The 21,647-nt window shown below is 40.2% G+C and overlaps 1 protein-coding gene across 9 annotated transcripts in view; it reads right to left on the minus strand.

The window, feature by feature from the left end:
• dennd1b (DENN/MADD domain containing 1B) overlaps positions 1-21,647 on the minus strand; it is a 399,979-nt gene that overhangs the window by 372,596 nt on the left and 5,736 nt on the right. For all 9 annotated transcript variants that reach the window (XM_069937870.1, XM_069937871.1, XM_069937862.1 and 6 more), the window contains exon 2: positions 20,548-20,612. In XM_069937870.1, coding sequence (XP_069793971.1) covers positions 20,548-20,612 — 65 coding nt within the window. The remainder of the gene's footprint in view (positions 1-20,547; positions 20,613-21,647) is intronic.

Consider the following 21,647-nt stretch of genomic DNA (forward strand, 5'->3'; position numbering starts at 1 on the left):
ATTGGTTTTACATCTTTCCCTCCTATGGATGCTGCAAGACCTGCTGAGTTCCTCCAACATTCTTGTGCTTTTACTGAAATCACAGCAACTGCAGACTTTTGTGTTTCACTCCACCACATTCTCTCTCTTTGTGCCTACGTTACCTTCAGCTCTGCTATTTGCTTTTGTTTAAACTTTCAGGTGAAAATAGGTGACTATCGCATGCCTGAATTTGTTTGATGGTGAACGCTTTTCTTCTTCTAATGACGTTTATTGGCTTTGCGCTTTATACTTTCTGAAGCACCATTTTTGTTCACTGCAATACTGCTCTCAGATTTTCCCATCGCTTCCTTTCTCAGACACAGTTTGTTGTAATACACTCCCCACAGCCTCACTTTTTCCAGCCCGGTTTTCAACAATTTGCTGTTTGAAGTTTGACACCAAAGCTCCTTATTCTTTTAAGCATTTCATATTATTATACAACTGAGCTGACATTTCAGTTGGCTTTCAGTGCACTTCATTTAGTGTCGTTTATAAGTTATCTATTGTAACATTTTTTCAACTCTGATTATCCAGAATGTTGAATTTTCCTGTCAGTGGATTTTTCTGCTCATGCCCATTTCCATGGGTAATTTTACTGGCCAGGTTCAATGACATTTACACTCTGTCCCAACATTTAAACCATTCATTGGAGTCTTCCTGTTGCCTTGGTCACACTGTTCTCACCACCACCACCCTGGTCACACTGTTCTCACCACCAGCTCCCTGGTCACACTGTTCTCACCACCACCACATCCCATCACCCCATCCAGGCAGACAAACAGGAGTTTGAAAACATGCACCTCGAGACTCGAGGACAGTTACTTTCCTGCTGTTATCATACTCTCAAATGGCTCATAGATAAATGATGCATTTCCATTGTTTGAACTGTACTTTATTTTTACACGATATTCTCCACTTGTATTTTATGGTGACACAATCCCTTGAAATTTGGATTTCATTCTTGTACCACCTATAGTATAGACATGTAAAGATTGACTTGCTTCGATAGCACACAAAACAAAGCTTTCCTCTCAATCTGAACAATAAACAACTGAAATTCAACACAATTTTTATGACATTAATTTTCAGTCACACAGGGTGCAACATCAGAATTCCTCCATCTTTCTGCTCCTCATTCTTCTTTTTGCATGTGCAATTCTTCTGAGTCCTGATGACAATGCAGCATTCACTTCCTTTTATATCTTCACCTTCCACAACCTTATCCTGTTCACTGATGCAATGTTCACCACTGCTGTTTCCCCCTTGCGATATCTTGTGGCATAAAAGAATGTTCAGCATCCATTCCTGGAGATCATTCTCACATTTGCAGAACTTCCATCTCCCTATTCCAAAACAGCAGACTTTCCTGAGCCCATGTTACCTGTTGGGTTCCTGCCAAAGTGCTCACATTTCACCCATGTGATCAAGTGTCACTGAAGCCAGGACAGACCACACGTTGCTTCATTCACCAGTTTGCCAGCTACCTGTATTTTATTAAATTGGTCACCACTGATTTCACTGAATTAATCAAAGGGAACACCCATCATTTGAGATAACAGGTACCCAAACCAATTATTGCCATCAACATGACATCTATGGTTGTTCTCATTAACCTGGAAGAAAAGTAATATTTACATTGGGGTTAAATTCCTGACTTTTGTCATAAGAACTGCAGAATCTAAGATATCTTGTTCTCACCTCTCTCACCACATCCTCTTGAGCTCTCTTACATGTGTGCTCATCTTAGTTACATTTCGAAGTCTGTGATGCATCACCATACTTTTTAACCAATTTGAAAATTCACCCAGTCTTACTTTTTGGGCAGCCTAGATTTTTCATGCATGCATGTCCTGGGTCCAAAGTGATGCAACTGTTCATTCTGTTTAACTTGTCCATTTTGCTGAGAACCATCTTCAAGCATCAACTCGCTTAGACACAGAGCATCCAACAAACACAATCTGTTTTGAGGCCTGTCTGTCTTTAACTGAAGCATGGAACCCATACAAGATATAACCATATGAAACAATCTTTTTCAGTTCACAAATATCCAACCACCTAAACACTGCACTTACCCCAGGTGCTTCAAACATGCATCATGTGAACCCAGCATTGCACGCAAAGAATATGAAAACTTTCTGGAGGCTACATGATTAAACAAGGGCATGATAAGGATAGAGTACAGACCAGTGACTCACCTTCAAAATACTTGCAGCCTTTTCATCAATTACAAAGCTTAAATGTACAATTGAATACTTCATATCCTATTCCATCCATCAACCAACATAATCAAGGACAACAGTCAAGTTAACAGGTAGACCTGCCAGAAGTTTGAATATTTATTCTTCCTGCCAATGAGAGTACTTAGAATCTAGGGAATGTATCAGGTGTTCTTAGTAACTTGACATCACAAGCAACTTGTCAAAAAGTCAACCTCTAAAGACACACCACTGAAAGCATCCTATCCTATCAGAATGTCTCACAGTATGATAAGGGAACTGCTCTACTCAAGATAGTGAACAGCTGCGGAGAGCTGTGAATGCAGCACACATTATCACACAAAGCAACCCTCCCCCCTCTCTCCACCAATACTTACTACTGGTTCAGAAAAGCAATGAACAAACTGCAAGACGTCCCACCCAGTCTCAACTCTATTCTCCCTCCAGTCAGGAAGAAGATCCACGAGTGTGAGATCATGCATCAAATTCAAGGATAATTCCTGTCCTACTACTATCAGACTCCTGAATGAACCTCAACTAGTAGCATAATATTGCCTTTGCTCAGTTAAAACCAGAGAATAATTGGCCCTTCTAGTCTGTGCTAAATCCCACTGACCTGAACAAAGTTCAAAGCTCTCCATACCTCTCTCATCCATGTACCTGTTCAAATTCTCCTTAACTGTTAAAATTGAACCTCCTTTCACCACTTCAGCTGGCAGCTCATTCCACACCCCCCCCCCACCATTCTCAGTATGAAGAGGTTCCCCCTAAACATTTCCCCTTAACTTATTTCCTCTCATTTGTATATCTCACCGACCCTCAGTGGAAATGAATAGGAGAGGCTCAGATGGTAAGTGTGCTCCTCTTCTTTCCCTCTCTCTCATTCTCTTCTTCTGCCCCCTTCCCCCAACTTTTTATGCAAGCTTTTACCTTTTATTAAAAAACACACATTCCTAATTAAGGCCTCAGGCCAGAAACATCAACTGCCTTTACTTTCCTATGCAGCTTGTGGACCTGATGAATTTCTTCAGAACTTGTGTATTGCACTGGACCCTAGCATCTGCAGATTTTCTTGTTTAACTATAACTAATTGTGTGTAGCATGGTACAGCTCATCTTAAAGTTATGGTTTTATAGCATGGAAACAAGCCTTTCAGCCCAACTAGTCCCTGACAACCAAGAAGTCTTACCAAGCAGACCCATTTGCCCTGATGTAACCTCTATCCTCTGAAACTTTCTAATCCGTGTACCTGTCTAAATGTCTTTTAGGCATTACAACTGTACCCATCTCTATGACTTCCTCTGGCACCCCGTTCCATGTACCCATCACTTTCTGTGTGAAAAAGGTCTTTTTAAATCTTTCCCCTTCCACCTGAAATGTATGCATTTCAGATTTAATTCCCTGACACTGGAGCATCAAAAACTAGTGATCTTATTTATACCCCTCATGATTTTGTAAACTTCTGTACCATTCCCCTCTTTGCCTCTTTCTCAGGAGAGAAAAGCCCCAGGGCATCCAACTTCTCCTTACAGTTCAGGTCCACTAGGCCCAGTAACATTCCCAAACTTTTCTGTACCCTGCCCAGTTTAACAATATCTCTCCTATCATCAGCTGACGAGAACTTATATTCTATGTGGTCTTACCAATGTCCTGTGCAGTGTTGGGATACAAGCCAAACACTTTCCTCGCCATCCTGTCTTCCTGTGTCACCACATTCTCTGATGTATGAACGTATACCATTCAGTCTTTCTGTTCTGCAACACTCTCCTGCAACCTCCCATTTACTGAGTGCAGTGAAGTGAAATTCACTGTTGAATGGGATGTGCTGATGGCTGGCTCCTCCCCCAGAGTCCACCCCCATCTACCCATATATAACCCAGGTTTCCCATCCAAACCCTGAGCCCTACTGAAGACCATTGTAAGACCTTACCCTTTGTTATAAACTAATAAAAGCATGTGTTCTCCCTCCAGTTGTGAGAGGTTTTATTCACGCCACAATTTTATTAGCTTAATAATAAGAAGATGGAGGCACTGTTCAAGCTGAGTATGCACCTAATCCACCCTCTGTCTCTAGGTGCCGCCGAGGAGTTTGCTTTCTGGCTGGACTGCTTCCAGGCCGACCTGAAGGCGACCAGTTCAATACTGATAAACTCAAGAGGTCAGCCCTCTTTTCCAGGGTAGGGACTAAGGGGTACGCAGTCATTCGGGATTGTAGAACCTATGATGCTGCCATTGAGGCTTTGAAGGCTTGGTACCTGAAGTCACAAAACGAAGTCGTAGCGAGGCATCGATTCGCTCTACGTCGGCAACGGCCTGGAGAGACCATCGACGACTATCTGTTTGACCTGTGGACTCTTGCCAAGAAATGCCTGTATGAAACAGCTACAGGCCATGTTGGTGAGGAAGAGCAGATCCGGGACACTCTAGTCGCGGGGTGATACATGAAGCACTAACTATTTGAGTTTGGTAAGAAAGATTTGGCCAGCCATGATGAACAGGCCCAACTCAAGACCACTGACTTAGAAGCCAATGACAATGCTCTCCCCAGCGAACCCTTCCCAGGACTGCAGCTCCCACTACCCCTTCCCTAATGGCAGCCACCTCCTGTGCTAGGGAACATCCCCGCACTATGGAATGCTTCTTCTGCAGTTGAAGCCAATATCCTTGCTTTCTCTGCCCAGCTTCGGTAAGAGAGGACACTGGGCAAGGGTCTGCCGCATGAAGGGAAACCCTGGAAAATCCACAGCCTGGATAGCTCCCGGCTCCGACTCCAGTCCCAACCCATCACCCTCAGTCCCGAACTCGCCAGAGACTACCTGCTGTGCTACTCACCAAAAGAGAGTGGCGGTTGGAAAATGGCACGAAAAGTCTCAGCGGCCATCTTGCCGTGATTCAAATTTAGCGCCATCATCATCGTAGGAGGAAGAAGGGTCAACACCATCGTGCCTGATGGTGAATCAGGCGAGGAGGTCTACAGAGACTTCGGGGTCCTTGCATCGATGGTTCTGGACCAAGACAGTCCGCATCTACTTAGCAACTCTATAGTGAATGTCAAGGTAAACGGACACTCAACTAGATGCTTATTTGATACTGTGTCTACTACAGAAAGTTTCATAGACTCTCAGACTGGGAATACAAACTTAAACTGTCTCCTAATTACTATATATTTTTAATGTCTCATTCACACTCTACTCGTATTCAAGAACATTGTACTTTTCATTTGTCTTTTGAAGGGGTAGAATTTTGTAAACTTCATTTTATGCGCTTAATGATTTGTTTGTTCCAGTACTGTTGGGTCTTGACTTCTTAAAAGCATGACCTTGGAGTATTCTGGTCCCCTCCCTCCCATAATGGTTCGGAACAGAGGGCCCACATGCAGCTTCTCCACACTTAATGTCAACTCCCCCACCTCTCCTCCCAAACCTGTCTCTGGATTGCAAGCCGATTGCTACGAAGAGCAGGCAGTACAGAGCTGCTGATCGGGAGTTCATAAAATCAAAGACTCAGAACCTGCTCAACGAGAAAATCACTGAACCAAGCACTAGCCCGTGGAAAGCACAAGTGGTGGGTATAAATGGGGGAAATAAGTCCAGGCTAGTAATTGACTGTAGCCAAACAATGAATTGTTTCACACTCCTAGATGCATACCCCCTTCCTCGAATTTCAGACACAGTGAATGATATTGCACAGTATCAGATCTATTCGACCATTGACTTGAAAACTGCTTATCACCAGCTTCCAATCCATTCTGAGGACCATTTCTATACTTCATTTGAGGCAAACTGCCATCTCTATCAATTCCAGAGGGTCCCTTTTGGTATTACCAATGGGGTTTCTATCTTCCAGAGGCAGATGGACAGAATGGTGGACGAGTACAAGTTGAAGGCTACATTCCCCTATCTTGATAACGATCTGTAGCCATACCTTGGAGGATCATAATGCCAACCTTCAGAGTTTCTTCCCCCCCACCCCCCCCCCCACCACCACAGCGAAAACCCTGAACCTCACTTTTAACTCTGGCAAGTGTGTTCAGGACTAAACGACTGACTATCCTTGGCTACGTGGTGGAGAATGGTATTATTGGCCCAGACCCCGATATGCCTCCTGCTAGAGCTCCCCATTCCATGAAAGCTCCCCCTTTCCCCATGAAAGCTTTGAGGAGATGCCTGGGGTTTTTCTCATCTTACATTCTGCTCAGGTATCCTGGCTATATCCATAGTGTCCGGGGCTCATCATTTATGAGTGACGAGCTACGTCAGTACCTGCTGGCGAGGGGCATCGCATCCAGCAGGACTACTAGTTACAATCTCTAGGGAGACAGGCAAGTTGAAAAGAAAACACCACAGTCTGGAAAGCTATCTATTTGGCCCTTAAGTCAAGAGGCCTCCCAGACTTGTGCTGGCAGGAGGTCCTACCCATGGCACTCCACGCCATTCAGACACTATTCTGTACAGCGAACAATGCAACTCATCACGAGCTTTTATTCAATTTTAAAAGAAGATCGGCATTGGGAACAACATTCCCAACACCAGGTCCGATCCTTCTAAGAAATCATGCAAGGAGGACCAAGACCAACACCCTGGTGGAGAGGGTGAGACTACTCCATGCCAACCCCTTGAACGCCTACATGGAGTACCCAGATGGCAGGGAAGACACGGTCTCTATCAGGGACCTGGCACCCACCGGAACTGAGAATCCATTGCCTCAGGTGACTCATAAGTTCCAGAACCCTTTCTCACAACCACCAATCAGGCCTCAGGAGTTTCAGTTCAGGAGGAATAATCATCCCCCTCTGTCATAGAACCAGAGACCAAGGCCTACTGGTGCTGAAGCACCAGGATTTCCAGAGCCCCCACCCGCCCCCGGATCATTTAAACCTGTAAATACTTGTATATATTTTGATTTTTTTTTTGCTGAATCCATATTCTCTGTCTTCATCCACAGACCCTAATTCTGTAGGAAGGGGTGAATGCAGTGAACTGAGATTCACTGGTGATGCAGATGGCTGGTTCCCCAGGCTCTGGCCCCATCTACCCATATATAACCCAGGTTTCCAGTCTAAACCCTGAGCACTACTGAAGACCACTGTAAGACCTACCCTTTGCTATAAGCTAATAAAAAAAGGTGTGTGTTCTCCCTCCAGTTGTGAGCGCTTTGATTTGCACCACACTGTGCAAGTCCTTCCCTGATTCAAACCACAGCACCAAAAGAAATGGTGGCATTGCTGCCTTTGAAAGCCCAGGAGAGCAGATGCACAGCAATGAAGGGTTCATCTGTCAGGCTTTTAATGGCCCGTTAAATAAGCCAACTGTACTTTTAGTTAAAATCCCACAGCCACCAAGATCTGTGCCCAAGATGGCAGTGAGAGGTTGCAGACTCCATGGAGAAGCACCCTCTGTTGAGAAGGAGAAGCAGAGATGACCTGATAGGACTGTGATCATGGCAGCAGACTAGCCAGGAGCTCAGCAGTTGAGACACCCACACAGGCTGCAGGCAACTCATGGTCACTCACACCACTGGAGCCCACATGGGCTGCTAGAGACTGGTTCATGGGATTCTAGGGGGTGCCAAGGCCAAAAAGGACTCTCCAAAGGCCTCAGGTGCTGAAGGCTTCCTGATTTGTGTCAGAGGTTTGGATCTGGAGTTCAGGTTGTTGATGGATCAAATAGGAGTTTGCACAGCTCCAGAGGCTGCGGGAGAGTTGGATGCAAATCCACAGGCACTCAGCGACTCTGATATCATCTATATACTTACTGACAATGTTACTTATGTCATCCCAATTGTTAAGATTAAGATCGATGACAAGCAACAATTTATCAATCCTAGACCACCAATCTAAACAAAATCCTCCACTGCCATTCACTGACTCATACCACCAAGCCAAATGGCCAACTCACCAAGGATCCCATGTCATGCAGTAATTGTCCTGTCCTCTAACTTCCAAATACAAAAATTCTCTCCTGCCTCTAAATAGCTGCATGCCAGAAATAAACTGATAGAAGACATCAGATTACATCAATGATCTTCAAATTAAGACTGCAAATATGACTTTTCCATCAATCTGTTTTGTAACAATGATTTACTGTTAGGTGAGTCTTTCTTTTCTTTGGCTTGGCTTCGCGGACGAAGATTTAGGGAGGGGGTAAATGTCCACGTCAGCTGCAGGCTCGTTTGTGGCTGACAAGTCCGATGCGGGACAGGCAGACACGGTTGCAGCGGAAAATTGGTTGGTTGGGGTTGGGTGTTGGGTTTTTCCTCCTTTGTCTTTTCTCAGTGAGGTGGACTCTGCAGTCTTCTTCAAAGGAAGTTGCTGCCTGCCGAACTGTGAGGCGCCAAGATGCACGGTTTGAGGCGCTATCAGCCCACTGGCAGTGGTCAATGTGGCAGGCACCAAGAGATTTCTTTAGGCAGTCCTTGTACCTCTTCTTTGGTGCACCTCTGTCACGGTGGCCAGTGGAGAGCTCGCCATATAACACGATCTTGGGAAGGCGATGGTCCTCCATTCTGGAGACGTGACCTACCCAGCGCAGTTGGATCTTCAGCAGCGTGGATTCGATGCTGTCGGCCTCTGCCATCTCGAGTACTTCAATATTAGGGATGAAGTCGCTCCAATGAATGTTGAGGATGGAGCGGAGACAACGCTGGTGGAAGCGTTCTAGGAGCCGTAGGTGATGCCGGTAGAGGACCCATGATTCGGAGCCGAACAGGAGTGTGGGTATGACAACGGCTCTGTATACGCTTATCTTTGTGAGGTGATTAAGATGCACTATAATTGTGTGCCTTTTCTCCCCCCACATTTGATGAGCCTATCCCAAATTACCTTTGAGAGGTTTGTAGTCAGTCTCCACCTTCAACTACCCTGCTTTGAGGGGCAAGAGTGAACACAGGCATAGGGGACAAATTTAGCCAGCATGAGTGACTTGGGCTGAAAAGGTTTCTTCTATGCTGGAACACAAGAGATACCTGCCACTAAATTTGGGTGTCTCCCTGACTTTACACCAGGTACTTGTTCTCAACAAGAAAAAAAAATAATAGGGGAAAAGCTCATCAAGATGCAACAATGTGCAAGTGCCACTGCAGCCAAAGATGATTAAGTAAACAGTTAAACATAAATTTCTAGGTGGTTTGGCATGTCGTTTAAATGCTTCAACTGCAGTTTAGCATAAAACCACTGCAACCACATGAAAACTATGAAAAGGAATGACACTGTAGTTTAGAATCTCCTGCTGATTTCTAAATGCAACAAACTGCAACCTTTCTCCTTTCTGGATAGCAAGCCACCACACAACAGTATGCCTTTGAGCCCAGCAGCATTTCCTCCACCATGAGAGAGAAATCAAAGATGTTTTGCAGTCACATCACTTTGTAGAAAATGCCTAACCCACATATCGCTGCGAGCCAAAAAGCGTGGGTGCATCTTTTTTAATTTGTAAACAAACATTTCTCAAAAGCTAATTAAAAGCATAGTACCTAATTTTTTTTTAGGTAATTTCAGTCCAACTGCATAACTTGATTCAGGAGATGCCTTACAGGGAAGAGGGACCATCAAAGAATAAGAGGGTAATTCCAAGGGAGGGGAAACTTTGTCACTGAATTTATTGCTGTATCCACAACATTTTAAATTTCTCCACAGTTCAAGACTTCAACACTTACCCAATGTTGCCATTTAATCTTTTACAAACTTCTGATTAACAATGAAACAAGAAACAAACCAACTCTAACCAGAAAGCCATGTTCACTGTTTAAGCACTGTTGCTCTGTCCTTTCTTCTCTCGACGTTAAAGCTCATAATAAGGTGCCTCCAAGGTCTTTCTTTGCCTCACACATCAATGCTTACCTATTCCTATCCCTCAGTCTCCTACTCATTCTTTCTTGTCTCCATTATTTATATTTTCTAATTTCTCTTCTGCACTCCATTTTCTCTTCTGCACAAGCACAAATCCGGGATGGAGAAATGATCAGAAATTGTTCTTCAAAAGACTGGGATGCCAGGAGAGAAAACAAAAATTAGAATTCATACTCAATAATGGGTTCTTTGCACAAAGTATGCCTCAAGTATTTGTTTCTAACTCAATGTAACCTCTTCTCCTGTAATAAATTTGAAGAACGAAATTGCTTACTTTTTAAAACTTTCTTCACAAAACCACTTTAATGATCCCAAATCCAACTGCAGCAACAAAGGCTTCTTTGTGAGTGGCAACTCTGGTTCAAGCGGAAACATAATCCAATATACTCAAGGCCACAAATCAGCTCTATAGAGCCAGTTGAAGGACTTGCTTTTAAACATACTAGATAAAGTTTTTCTTGGTTCAAGAAGACCACATGGGGAGGAGTCACGTGATGGAGTCGTGGCCGGTAGGAGAATACCAGCCCTCTCCAGAAAAGAAGAAAAAAAGTGAAGAAAAAGCAAAGCCCCAGACACACAAATAAACAATAAATAAAAAATAAAGGTGTGGAGAAAATGGCACCTAAGAAAGAAAAACCAAAACGGGAAGAAAAGAAGAAAGAAAGATGCTAGAAGAGAAAGGTGAAGGCCTTACCTGCACAAAAAAGCAGAGACCTGCCGTGGAAAGAGGAGCCCGCTCCCAAAGTTAGTGGAGACCCCACAGGGTCGCAACCCACCGACTGCGTGACAGCAAAAATGGCTCACTGAGCCAAACAGAGGTGCATAACTGGGCACGTGCAAGGATTTATGCATGCACGATGCTCACGACAAAGAGAACACCGATGGGAGGGGGGACCAGCAGTGGGGTGAAACTCCACAGCACAAGCAGCTGAGAGATGCCCGACGGCAGGGCTCCCAGCTGGAAGATAAAGAAAGCAACAGGAAAGGGAGAGGTAAGAAAGAAAAAAGGAAGCAAGAGACACAACAAATAACTAGCCCAGAAGAAGAGGATCATCATTAAGAAATCATGGGAAAAAAACCCAACAAACTGAGACAAGCAGCTCAACAAGAAAGTCAGAAGAGACACAGTTACATGGAAGAGAAATAGAAGACACAAACCCAAGAGCAGACACAGAAGAAGAACACCAAGCTCTGCACAGAGGAATAGGAGGGAAAATGAATGGACAGTACATAGATTTTAAAAAGTTTCAAGAACAAATGAAAGCATTAAAAGAATGGTTGACACTAGAATTTAGTGAAATGAAAAGAAAATGAAAAGTACAGAAGAAAAAGTGAGTAGAATAGAGCTGGTCATAACAGATGTAGGGAAAAGATTAGAAAATGTGGAAGAACGTGTAATTGCGGTAGAAATGGAGGAGAATGACTTAAAAAGAAAATTGGAAGAAAGTGACAAAAAAGTTAAAGAAACACAGGAGTTGTGAGCTCAGAAGATGAATATAATGGAAAACTATAGTAGGCGAAACAATATAAAAAAAGTGGGCCTTAAGGAAGATGAAGAAGGCAAAAATATGAAAGAGTTTATAAAAGAATGGATCCCAAAAGTCCTGGGAATGCCAGAAATGCAGGAAGGAATGGAAATAGAAAGGGCACACAGAACATTAGCCCCGAAACCACAGTCACAACAAAAACCAAGATCCATTTTTGTAAAATTTCTGAGATACACGACAAGAGAAAATATATTGGAGAAGGCAATGAATAAAATTAGAGAAGACAAAAAAAAGCCACTGGAATACAAAGGTCAATTTTTTTTTTAACCCAGACATAAGTTTGAGCTCCTAAACAAGAGGAAGGAGTATAACACAGCAAAAGTGATCCTATGCAAAAAAGGCTATAAATTTATGTTAAGATATCCAGCATTGCTTAAAATAGTTATCCATGGGCAGCAAAACACGAGAATTTGCAGAATGCCTGCAAGACAGAAAGAGAGCTGAAGAGATGTAACAAGAACAAAGAATGATGACAAACTGCATATAAAGATGTAAAAATAATGTATAAGTAAAAACTAAAGGAGGAAAGAAAAGGGAAGTAAGGGAGAAGAGAGGAAAAAAAGGAGGGGTTAAAAAATAAAAGAAAAAGAAGAAAAGAGGGGGAGCTTTGTTAAATGTGAAGATAAAAGTCTTTTCTGGAGTGGGTTGGGTGGGAGAGAATAACAGTCACTGCGAAATCAGTTGACACTTGCGAACGGGTTCGCAGTCCGAATGGAGAGGGGAGTTGTGGTTGCCCGGCAAGGTTCATGGGGTGGCCCAGAGAAGAATGGGGGGAAACACTTGGTGTAAGGGAATTTTAGATGTGGAAATAGTTGAGATATTTTATATTTTAGAAGTGTTGTCATACAGTGCGTTTAAAAAAAGAAAACTGAAAAATGAAAATGGGGAAAAGGGGAAAGGCGGTGGTGAGGAAGCGGAAATGAGATGTAAACAGAGTATGAGATGGCCATGTTGAACTATATGACTATAAATATTAATGGAATACATAACCAAATCAAAAGGAAGAGGCTATTAAATTTACTGAAAAAAGAATTAAAATAGATATAGCATTTGTGCAGGAAACACATCAAACTGATGGGGAACACAATAAATTAAGGAGAGACTGGGTTGGGCACGTAACGATAGCATCATATAACTCAAAAGCCAGAGGTGTAGCTATATTAATGAATAAAAATGTACCAATCAAAATAGAAGAGGAAATAATAGATTCAGCAGGGAGAAACGTAATGATAAAATGTCAGATATATTCATAACTCTGGAATTTGGTCAATATATATGCACCTAATGAAGAGGATCAAAGTTAATGCAAGATATTTTTTTGAAGATTGTAGGGGAATATATTGACAGGAGGGGACTTTGACCTTAATTTGGATTGAAAGATGGATAAAACTGGACAAAAGAATAGCAGAAAGAACAAAGTAGCCAAATTGATGGTTAAATCAATGGAGGAAATGCAACTTTTGGATATATGGAGGAGGCAACACCCAAAGGAGAAGGAATACTCATATTATTCGACTAGACATAAAACATACTCAAGGATTGACCTGTTCCTGTTGTCAGCCCATATCCAAGGGAGAGTTAGGAAGATGGAATATAATGCTAGACTGTTATCTGATCACTCACCGCTGTTATTAGCAATAGAACTGGAGGACATCCCACCAAGAACATATAGATGGAGATTAAACTCCATGCTACTTAAAAGACAGGATTTTAGAGAATTTATTCAGCACCAAATTAAAATGTACTTTGAAATAAACACGGAATCAGTGAAAGACAAATTTATATTATGGGATGCAATGAAAGCCTTCATCAAAGGGCAGATAATAAGTTCTGTAACTAAGATGAAAAAGGACTAAATCGGGAAACAGAACAGGTGGAAAGGGAAATAGTAAGTACAGAAAAAGAACTAGCAACAAGGGAAGATACTACAAAAAGAAGAAAATTGCCAGACAAAATAATAAAATATGAAACACTACAAACGTATAAGGTGGAGAAGAACATAATGAAAATAAAGCAGAAGTATTACGAGCTAGGAGAAAAAAAACACACAAAATACTAGCTTGGCAGCTTAAAACTGAACAAGCTAAAAAAACGGTATTGGCATCAAGGAAAAAGGACAAACAAATTACATATAACCCAACAGAGATCAATGAAAACTTTAAGGAATTCTACGAGCAATTATACCGAACTGAGAACAAAGGGAAAGAAAACAAAATAGATGAGTTTCTAGCTAAAACTGAACTACCAAAATTGCAAGAAGAGGAGCAAAACAAATTGATAAAACCATTTGAAATACAGGAAATACAAGATACATTAAAAAAGCTACCATAAAACCCCTGGGGAGGATGGACTCCCAATAGAATTTTATAAAATATTTAAAGAGTTATTAATTCCTCCTTTCCTGGAAGTAATGAACCAGATTGAAACACAAAACATGCCAGATTCATGTAAAACAGCAATAATTACAGTAATACCAAGGATGGGGAAAGATCCACTAACACCATCATCGTATAGACCAATACCTCTACTTAACTCAGATTATAAGATAATAGCAAAACTATTAGCAAACAGATTAGCTGACTGTGTACCAAAAATAGTAAAACTAGATTAAACTGGATTTATTAGGAAAAGAATGTCTGTAAGTTCATTAACTTAATCCATGCAGTCCAAGGAAATAAGATGCCAACAGTGGCTGTTGCTTTAGATGCAGAGAAACCCTTTGACAGGGTAGAAAGGAATTATTTATTCAAAGTACTATAGAGGTTCAACCTACCAGAGAAATATATTAATTGGATTAAAGCATTATATAAGGGTCCAATGGCAAAGGTGACAGCAAATGAATATATATCGAACCAATTTAAATTAAGCAGGTCAACTAGACAGGGATGTCCACTATCTCCCTCACTGTTCGCTTTAGCAATAGAACCCTTGGCAGAACTGATAAGAACAGAAAATAAAATAAAAGGGATAAAAATAAAAGAGAAGGAATATAAAATCAGTCTATTTGCAGATGACATCATACTATACTTAACAGAACCAGAATTATCAATAAAAGAATTACATATGAAATTGAAGGAATATGGAGAGATATCGGGGTACAAGATCAACACAAATAAAAGTGAAGCGATGCCAATGAATAATGCGGATTTCACAAAGTTTAAGAAAGAATCACCATTTAAATGGCAAACACAAGCAATCCAATACCTAGGTATTAGACTAGATAATAATCTAGGCCATCTATACAAATTAAATTATCAGCCATTAATGAAGAAATTATAAGATGACTTAGAACATTGGAAAGATTTACCACTAACACTGATAGGAAGTGTAAATTGCATTAAAATGAATATCTTCCCAAGGATACAATACCTATTTCAAACGTTACCAATTCCCTTAACAGAGAAATTCTTCAATAAGCTAAAGAAAATAATAAGGAAATTCTTATGGAAAGGTGGGAAACTGAGGATAGCGCTTGATAAATTAATAGAATGATACAAACAAGGTGGTTTGCAGCTACCAAACTTTAAGTATTATTATAGAGCAGCACAATTAAGATATTTATCAGATTTTTATCAAACAAGGAAAAAAACAGATTGGACCAGGATAGAGCTAGATAAAATAGGGGAGAAGGTACCAGAACATGTACGTTATAAGTGGGATGAAAAACTGGTGCAATATAGAAGTTCACCAATACTGCACCATCTGCTCAACATTTGGAAGAAGATTCATAGAAAGGAAAATTACAAATGACCAACTACCAAAATTATTATTCACTCAAAATCAACTCATCCCTTTCACAATACATAACCTTTCCTTTAGAGAATGGGAGAGAAAAGGGATTAAAAGAATAGAAAATTGTTTTTTGGGAAATAATTTATTATCATTTGAACAAATTAAGTACAAATACGGAATAACTCACAGTACAATGTTTGCATACCATCAACTGAAAACCTACTTAAAGGACAAATTGGGAAGCAGACTGAGATTACCAGAAGGAAGCAGTTTTGAATATGTGATTACAGACACAATGATGATTAAAAGATTTATAACAAACATGTACATCAAGCTTGAAGAAAATGATGGAATAAGCTATAAACCCAAACAAAAGTGGGAACAAGATCTAAACATAAAGATAAAAAATGAAATATGGGAAAAGCTATGCTCTGGAACTATGAGAAATATAATAAACACGAGGTTATGCAAGATACAATACAATTGGTTACAAAGTGTATACATCATGCCCCAAAAGTTAAATAAATGGAACCCAACAGTATCAGATAGATGTTTTCGCTGTAAGAAGGAAACGGGAACAACAGTATATGCAATTTGGGCATGTGAGAAAGTAAAAAAGTTTTGGGAAGATCTAAATCAGGTATTAAATAAAATCACAAAAAGCAACATACCAAAAAATCCAGAGATCTTTCTTCTAAGTAATATAAGTAAAGAATTAGGCTTTAAACTGGATGAAGCGCAAAAAAGATTTATTATGATAGCCTTAGCTGGAGCAAAAAAATGTATAATGTCAACTTGGAAATCAGAAGAGAGCCTGAGAGTACAGCAATGGTACATGAAAATGAATAAATGTATTCCATTGGAAAAAAAATAACATATAATTTAAGAAATAACGTCACATTATTTGAACAAATTTGGGAACCGTACATGGAACACAACAGAGAGGGCCTACCGCGGACCTCCACCCCATAAAATGATAGAATGTGAAGAAGATGAAATGAACTGACCCAGTGTGTAAAGGTAGATGACACAATTTTCTTGTTTATTTTCATTTTTTATGACATTGTTTAATGGGTTTATTGTATTGTACATGTTGAACGTTTAATGGGTTTAGAATGGGGTGGGAAGAAGGAGGGAAGGGAGGGGGAAAGAGAAGAAAATGCCACTGTGCATCTTCAAGAGGGAAATGTTTGTGTGTATTTTGATTAATATGGTTCATAGTGTGAAAAATTTAAAAAATTTACAAATTAAGCTAATAAAGAATATGTGAAAGTTTTTAAAAAATGGAAAGACCACATGCAGGCCTCCATTTGCAGAGGACTTCCATCTTTTAATTTTCTGGCAAGTTTTAAATACAGTAGTGGAAAATGTGTTTGGAAAACCAGAGGGAAAAGGGGCTAGGAGATGCAACTAAATAAATTCCTCATTACATCCATATCTGGCCACACAAACTATCTTTTCACCAAATGCACCACAGAATAACAATGTAAAGACTTTTCACCACAGCCAGCTCTTTCCCAGTTTCCTCCAGTACCAACCAGCTGTTCCTAATTGCTTGCATGGGGATTAGGCAATTCCACTGATCACAGACCACTTTCAATTTGTTACCCATAGACACAAGCATGATGTATTTAAATTTTCTTCATTATACTTTGTTTCCAGTTCTGGGGACAGAAACTGGAACTGGTAGTGTAATTGTTTCAAAAATTAAAATTCCACATGTAAAACAAAACTGAAGACAAACTGAACATTTAAAAGGAACTGAAAACAAAAGACATTCTCCAAAAATTCCCACTTACACACTGATGTTGATTCATTTAAGTCTTTTGGAACAGAACATGCACAGCCTCATGATTTCTTTCACTTACTCTTTCAGTATAATCTACTTCCCTTTAGCTCATGAAAAATGAGAAGGACTCAATGGGTGAGGCAGCATCAGGGGTGGAAATGGCCAATGCTTTGGTTGAGACTTTATCAAGAGTCAAGTGGGAAGAAGAGAGGAAGAAGAGGACGTGGTAAAGGTCAAAGGGTATTTGAATGAGGTGGGTGGGAGGGAGGGAGACAAGTAAAGCAAGAAAGCATTGGGAGGGGGAAAGCAAGTGAGAGAATGGAGTAGTAGTGAGAGCAAATATAAACTTGAGGAACAATGCCTCTTGGACAGCTATTTCATCCTTAAATACATGTTTTGCAAGAGTAAATTTAGTAAGTAGAAAGACAAACTTTTTGATAAAATGTGTAGTCAGAAAGCAGCTATTGCAAACATTTACATTTAAAAAAGGAAAATAGGACTTTTCCAATAATACGTCACCCTCTCCTCAATCCTGTTCCACTGCCTCAATACTCCAGTCCCCAGTTTTCTCTTTAACCTGTTTTTCCCCCAGCAGTTTCTTCCTCTACCTGCTGCTCCACCTCTCCCACCTTCTGTCCAATTGCTGATTACCTTCTAGCCCCTCCTAGTTCTTCAACTCCTTTTTTTCCCCCTCTCGGTTTGATATGTTCTCCTTCCTGGTTTACTCTTGATAAAGGACCCTGACCTCAAACATTGGCTGGCCATTTTTCCCCATGGATCCTGCCTGACCCATTTAACCCTCTAGCATTTCACTATTAACTCAAGATTCCAGCATCTGTAGTTTTGGTGTTCCCACTAGCTAACTGTTCACTCCACTTATCAGCATATCAGAAGCATACCCAGGTCCATCATATGCTGACTTCCCTTCCATTGCAGACATCAATGTAGAGCACTACCTCAAAAAAACAGCCAACCTCAAAGGACGCCCATCACCGTGGTTACATCCTCTTTTCACTACTACCTTGGGGCAGAAGGTGCAGAAACCTGAAAACCAGCACCTCTGGGTTCAACAACAGTTTCATTCCAACTATCAGATTCTTAAAGCTCCCTTTAGTACTCTAATCAGGGACTGCTCTGACAGCACAAAAGGGCTGTCTGCACTATTGTAAGTCACCTTTTTTGCATGAGGATCACTGTGAATATTTATTATCTCTCTTTTGTATTTATTATCCCTTTAACTTTAATTAGCTTACTATGAGCAGTTTCCATACAAGTGGCCGTTCGGCTGCAACAAGCAAGAATTTCAGTGCTTATGTACACTGTGCAAATTGTTATGGGATAAGATAATAAAATTATGATAAAATACATATTAAAAGAGTAGAATTATGAGGTTTAGTTATTAGGTCACATTTCACAAACATCTCATTTGCCCTTGCAAGAGCCATGCAAAAGTAGACTTCATGTCTGTAGTTGGCTTTACAGAAACAATGGGAAGTACTTGTGAGAGTTTCACAAGTCAGTGTTAATGACCCAGCATGTTTGAATAGTGTCCAGGCTCAAGAAGTGGGAAATTTTTTTTGCTTGTCGACTGTTGCCAGAGTTTTAAATTTCTGTTTGAAGCTCGTTGTCTCAAGAGGGGCCACGTAGTTTGGCAAACAAAGATAAATATCCATTGTTTGGAAGAGAAAGCGAATGAGAGTGTTCTGCAGCAGTTTGTGGTAAAGGCTGCAAGTTGGCAGATGTGTTGTATGATTCAATTTCAAGAATGGTTTTGAGTTCAGCCTATTCTAATTCTCTGTAGAGTTTGTGGCTGGTTATTGTGTTTCTCCTGAAATAGAGGAAAAAGAAGAACTCTTTGTGGTCACCTGGAACAAGAGGTTATCTTTTGGAAAAACCCAAGAGGGAGCAAGTTTCTTCAGTAAGACACTTCAGTTGCTGATTGAAGATTAGTTTGTGTGTTTAACGAACACCAAGTATCTCTCTGAAACCAACAATGACCTTCCTAAGCGGTAACAATTTAAGTTGAAGCACAAGAGCCTGGCGAAAATAATATGCTTTATTCTATGCACAGTATGGAAGAATGCCTGATACCAGAGAAAAGTGAATGATTGAACAGTCAAAAAGAATTTTCCTGAACACAAATATTACATACACATGATCTTAGAATTAAAAGGGGGTTCAGTTTGGTTGTTAAGTTAATGGTAATAAGTATTGATATTATTATGTATTAAGAAAATAAAACCAGTTTTGTTTAAGTAGCCATCGTCTTGGTGAATTGTTGTTGCTGCTGGGTTTTTTAGTCTTTTGGGCTCGTAATACAATATATTCATTATTATTTGATAATGAAGCTATGTTAGTTTCATGTGTATTAAGAAATGAGAGTTTAAAAAATGGCAGCTATTTTTCTATTCACATTAATTTTATGAACATTTTTTCTTATTCCACATCCTGGATATTTTGGCAGTAAATTGAGGATTTCCAAAAGACAAATGTCGATCAGTTAAACTGCCATATTCTGGGATTTCCTGTGCACAGCAATGCCACAAGCTGATTAGCCAGAATGCACTCCAATTTGGGTTTCATTTTCCATTTGACTAAGCCTATGTACTTGACCTATGACATCTTGCTTTGCTCCTTCACCTTCACATTTCAGAATTTCATAGGCAAATCCACATACCTCAGCTTCTGACCAGCTCTTGTAATCAACTAGTGATGTCATTTGACATGTTAGATTTCTGGACAATGACAGCCCCAACACATCAGCGATGATATTATGCAAACGTAAGTGGCTATATTCTCATTTGTTGGTCTCCCAGATCAACAATTCTGGGACAATTACAACCATGGACTTCAACCCTGTACATTAATCCATATTCTAATAAACCTTACAAAATTATGATAAAAATATACCTCACCTAGTGAGGTATATCAATCAATCAATCAACTTCTTCATCTCTTTGCAGCACTCCTTCTCCAATTGAGTACTTGCATCTAATTGCACCCCACAGGATAAGAAAGCAGAGTTTGAGACACACACTGGATCAAATATTTAAGATTCCTGGTGACAAATCCAATTATTTTCCTAAGACCTAAAAATCATCTTAGAATATTACTGTAAATAAGCAACTATTAAAATGCAAATTGTGAAATTAATTTTCAACAACTGTGTGAAGATGATCTCATAATGAGAATTAACTCTCACTCTACAACCTGAACCTCTGACCAGAAAAGGAAATCAATTTTCTGCTAGGTCAGCAGGTTACCATGGTTACATTTACAGAGTCTACTCACCAAAATGAAAGAGCATGCAATAAATTTGATTGTCCATGATGGAGAAATGAACAAATCAGTAGCAATTCATCACTGTTTGCAAAGCTGAATGAAGAAGCAAGTTACCTTCATTTTCAAAGGTTGGACAAGTCACCTTGAAGACAAGATCAAAAGTCCTTTCTGGGCTCTCTCTGTTAAAAAATAAAGTTGATTATTCTGTTAAAACAGATTTGTCAAGCTATTTTCACAAATATTCCATCCATTATAAAAATCTATGATTAAAATTTAATGCAAGACTAACCTAGTTCAACCCTTATTATTTTCATGACCCCTCCCAAACAGCAATCCAATTCCTCAGTCCACAAATGTCTGATGTTCAACAAAAATTATGATTAACATAACATGATGTTTCAATCATATTCCTAATTTGGAACATAGACATGACCAGAATTTATTAATCATTCAAACTGCCCTCAAGGTGGTGAGCTGCCTTCTGCAACTGCAAAAATGGTGTGCATACCCACCACCCGCCTGCCCCCTCCCATCCCCACACAGTGACACAGCGATCAAGTTGTGAGCTGCAAGGTGGAATTTGAGTATTTGGCTTCATGAAGGCCAGAGAGAAGAAAACAATTCAAATCAGCATCCTGAACATGTTTGAGAGGAATCTCAAGGCTATGTTTCCATGCATCTTCTGAATGATGCCTAAGATCTGGAAAGTCAAATCAAATAAGCCCTCACAAGTTTCTGTCATACATCTTGCAGCTACAGTGCACAAGTGTGCTAATGTTTGGGGCATTGGAAGGAACATAATTCAAAAAATGTTTCAACATGGATAGTGTCCAAGTTATCAGGGATAGAATATGAAATCATCCATGGAAGCAAAGAGCAGGGGAAAACTTCAGAATTTCAAAAACAAGTCACTGGCTGCACATAATTCAGCTTCTGATCAGCTTTTGTAATCAAAGTATTTTAGTCATTAGACCTGTCAGGTTTGATGACAGTGATAAACCTGAGCATGTTATTGATGACAATATTAAGAGCAATTAATGAGAAGTGGTTCTATTCTCACTTACTGGAATGGATACAGAATCCATTATCAGAAAGTATGGTGATTGCCTGATATACTCAATGAATATAAAGTACCATAATCATTTAAGGCCTATGTGTTGGCTATGCCTGGCTGCAACAAAAGTCTGCCTCAGGATTGTTATGAGATTACAAAT

Source organism: Narcine bancroftii, chromosome 5 (assembly GCF_036971445.1).
Source record: "Narcine bancroftii isolate sNarBan1 chromosome 5, sNarBan1.hap1, whole genome shotgun sequence".
Taxonomy (NCBI): Eukaryota; Metazoa; Chordata; class Chondrichthyes; order Torpediniformes; family Narcinidae; genus Narcine; species Narcine bancroftii.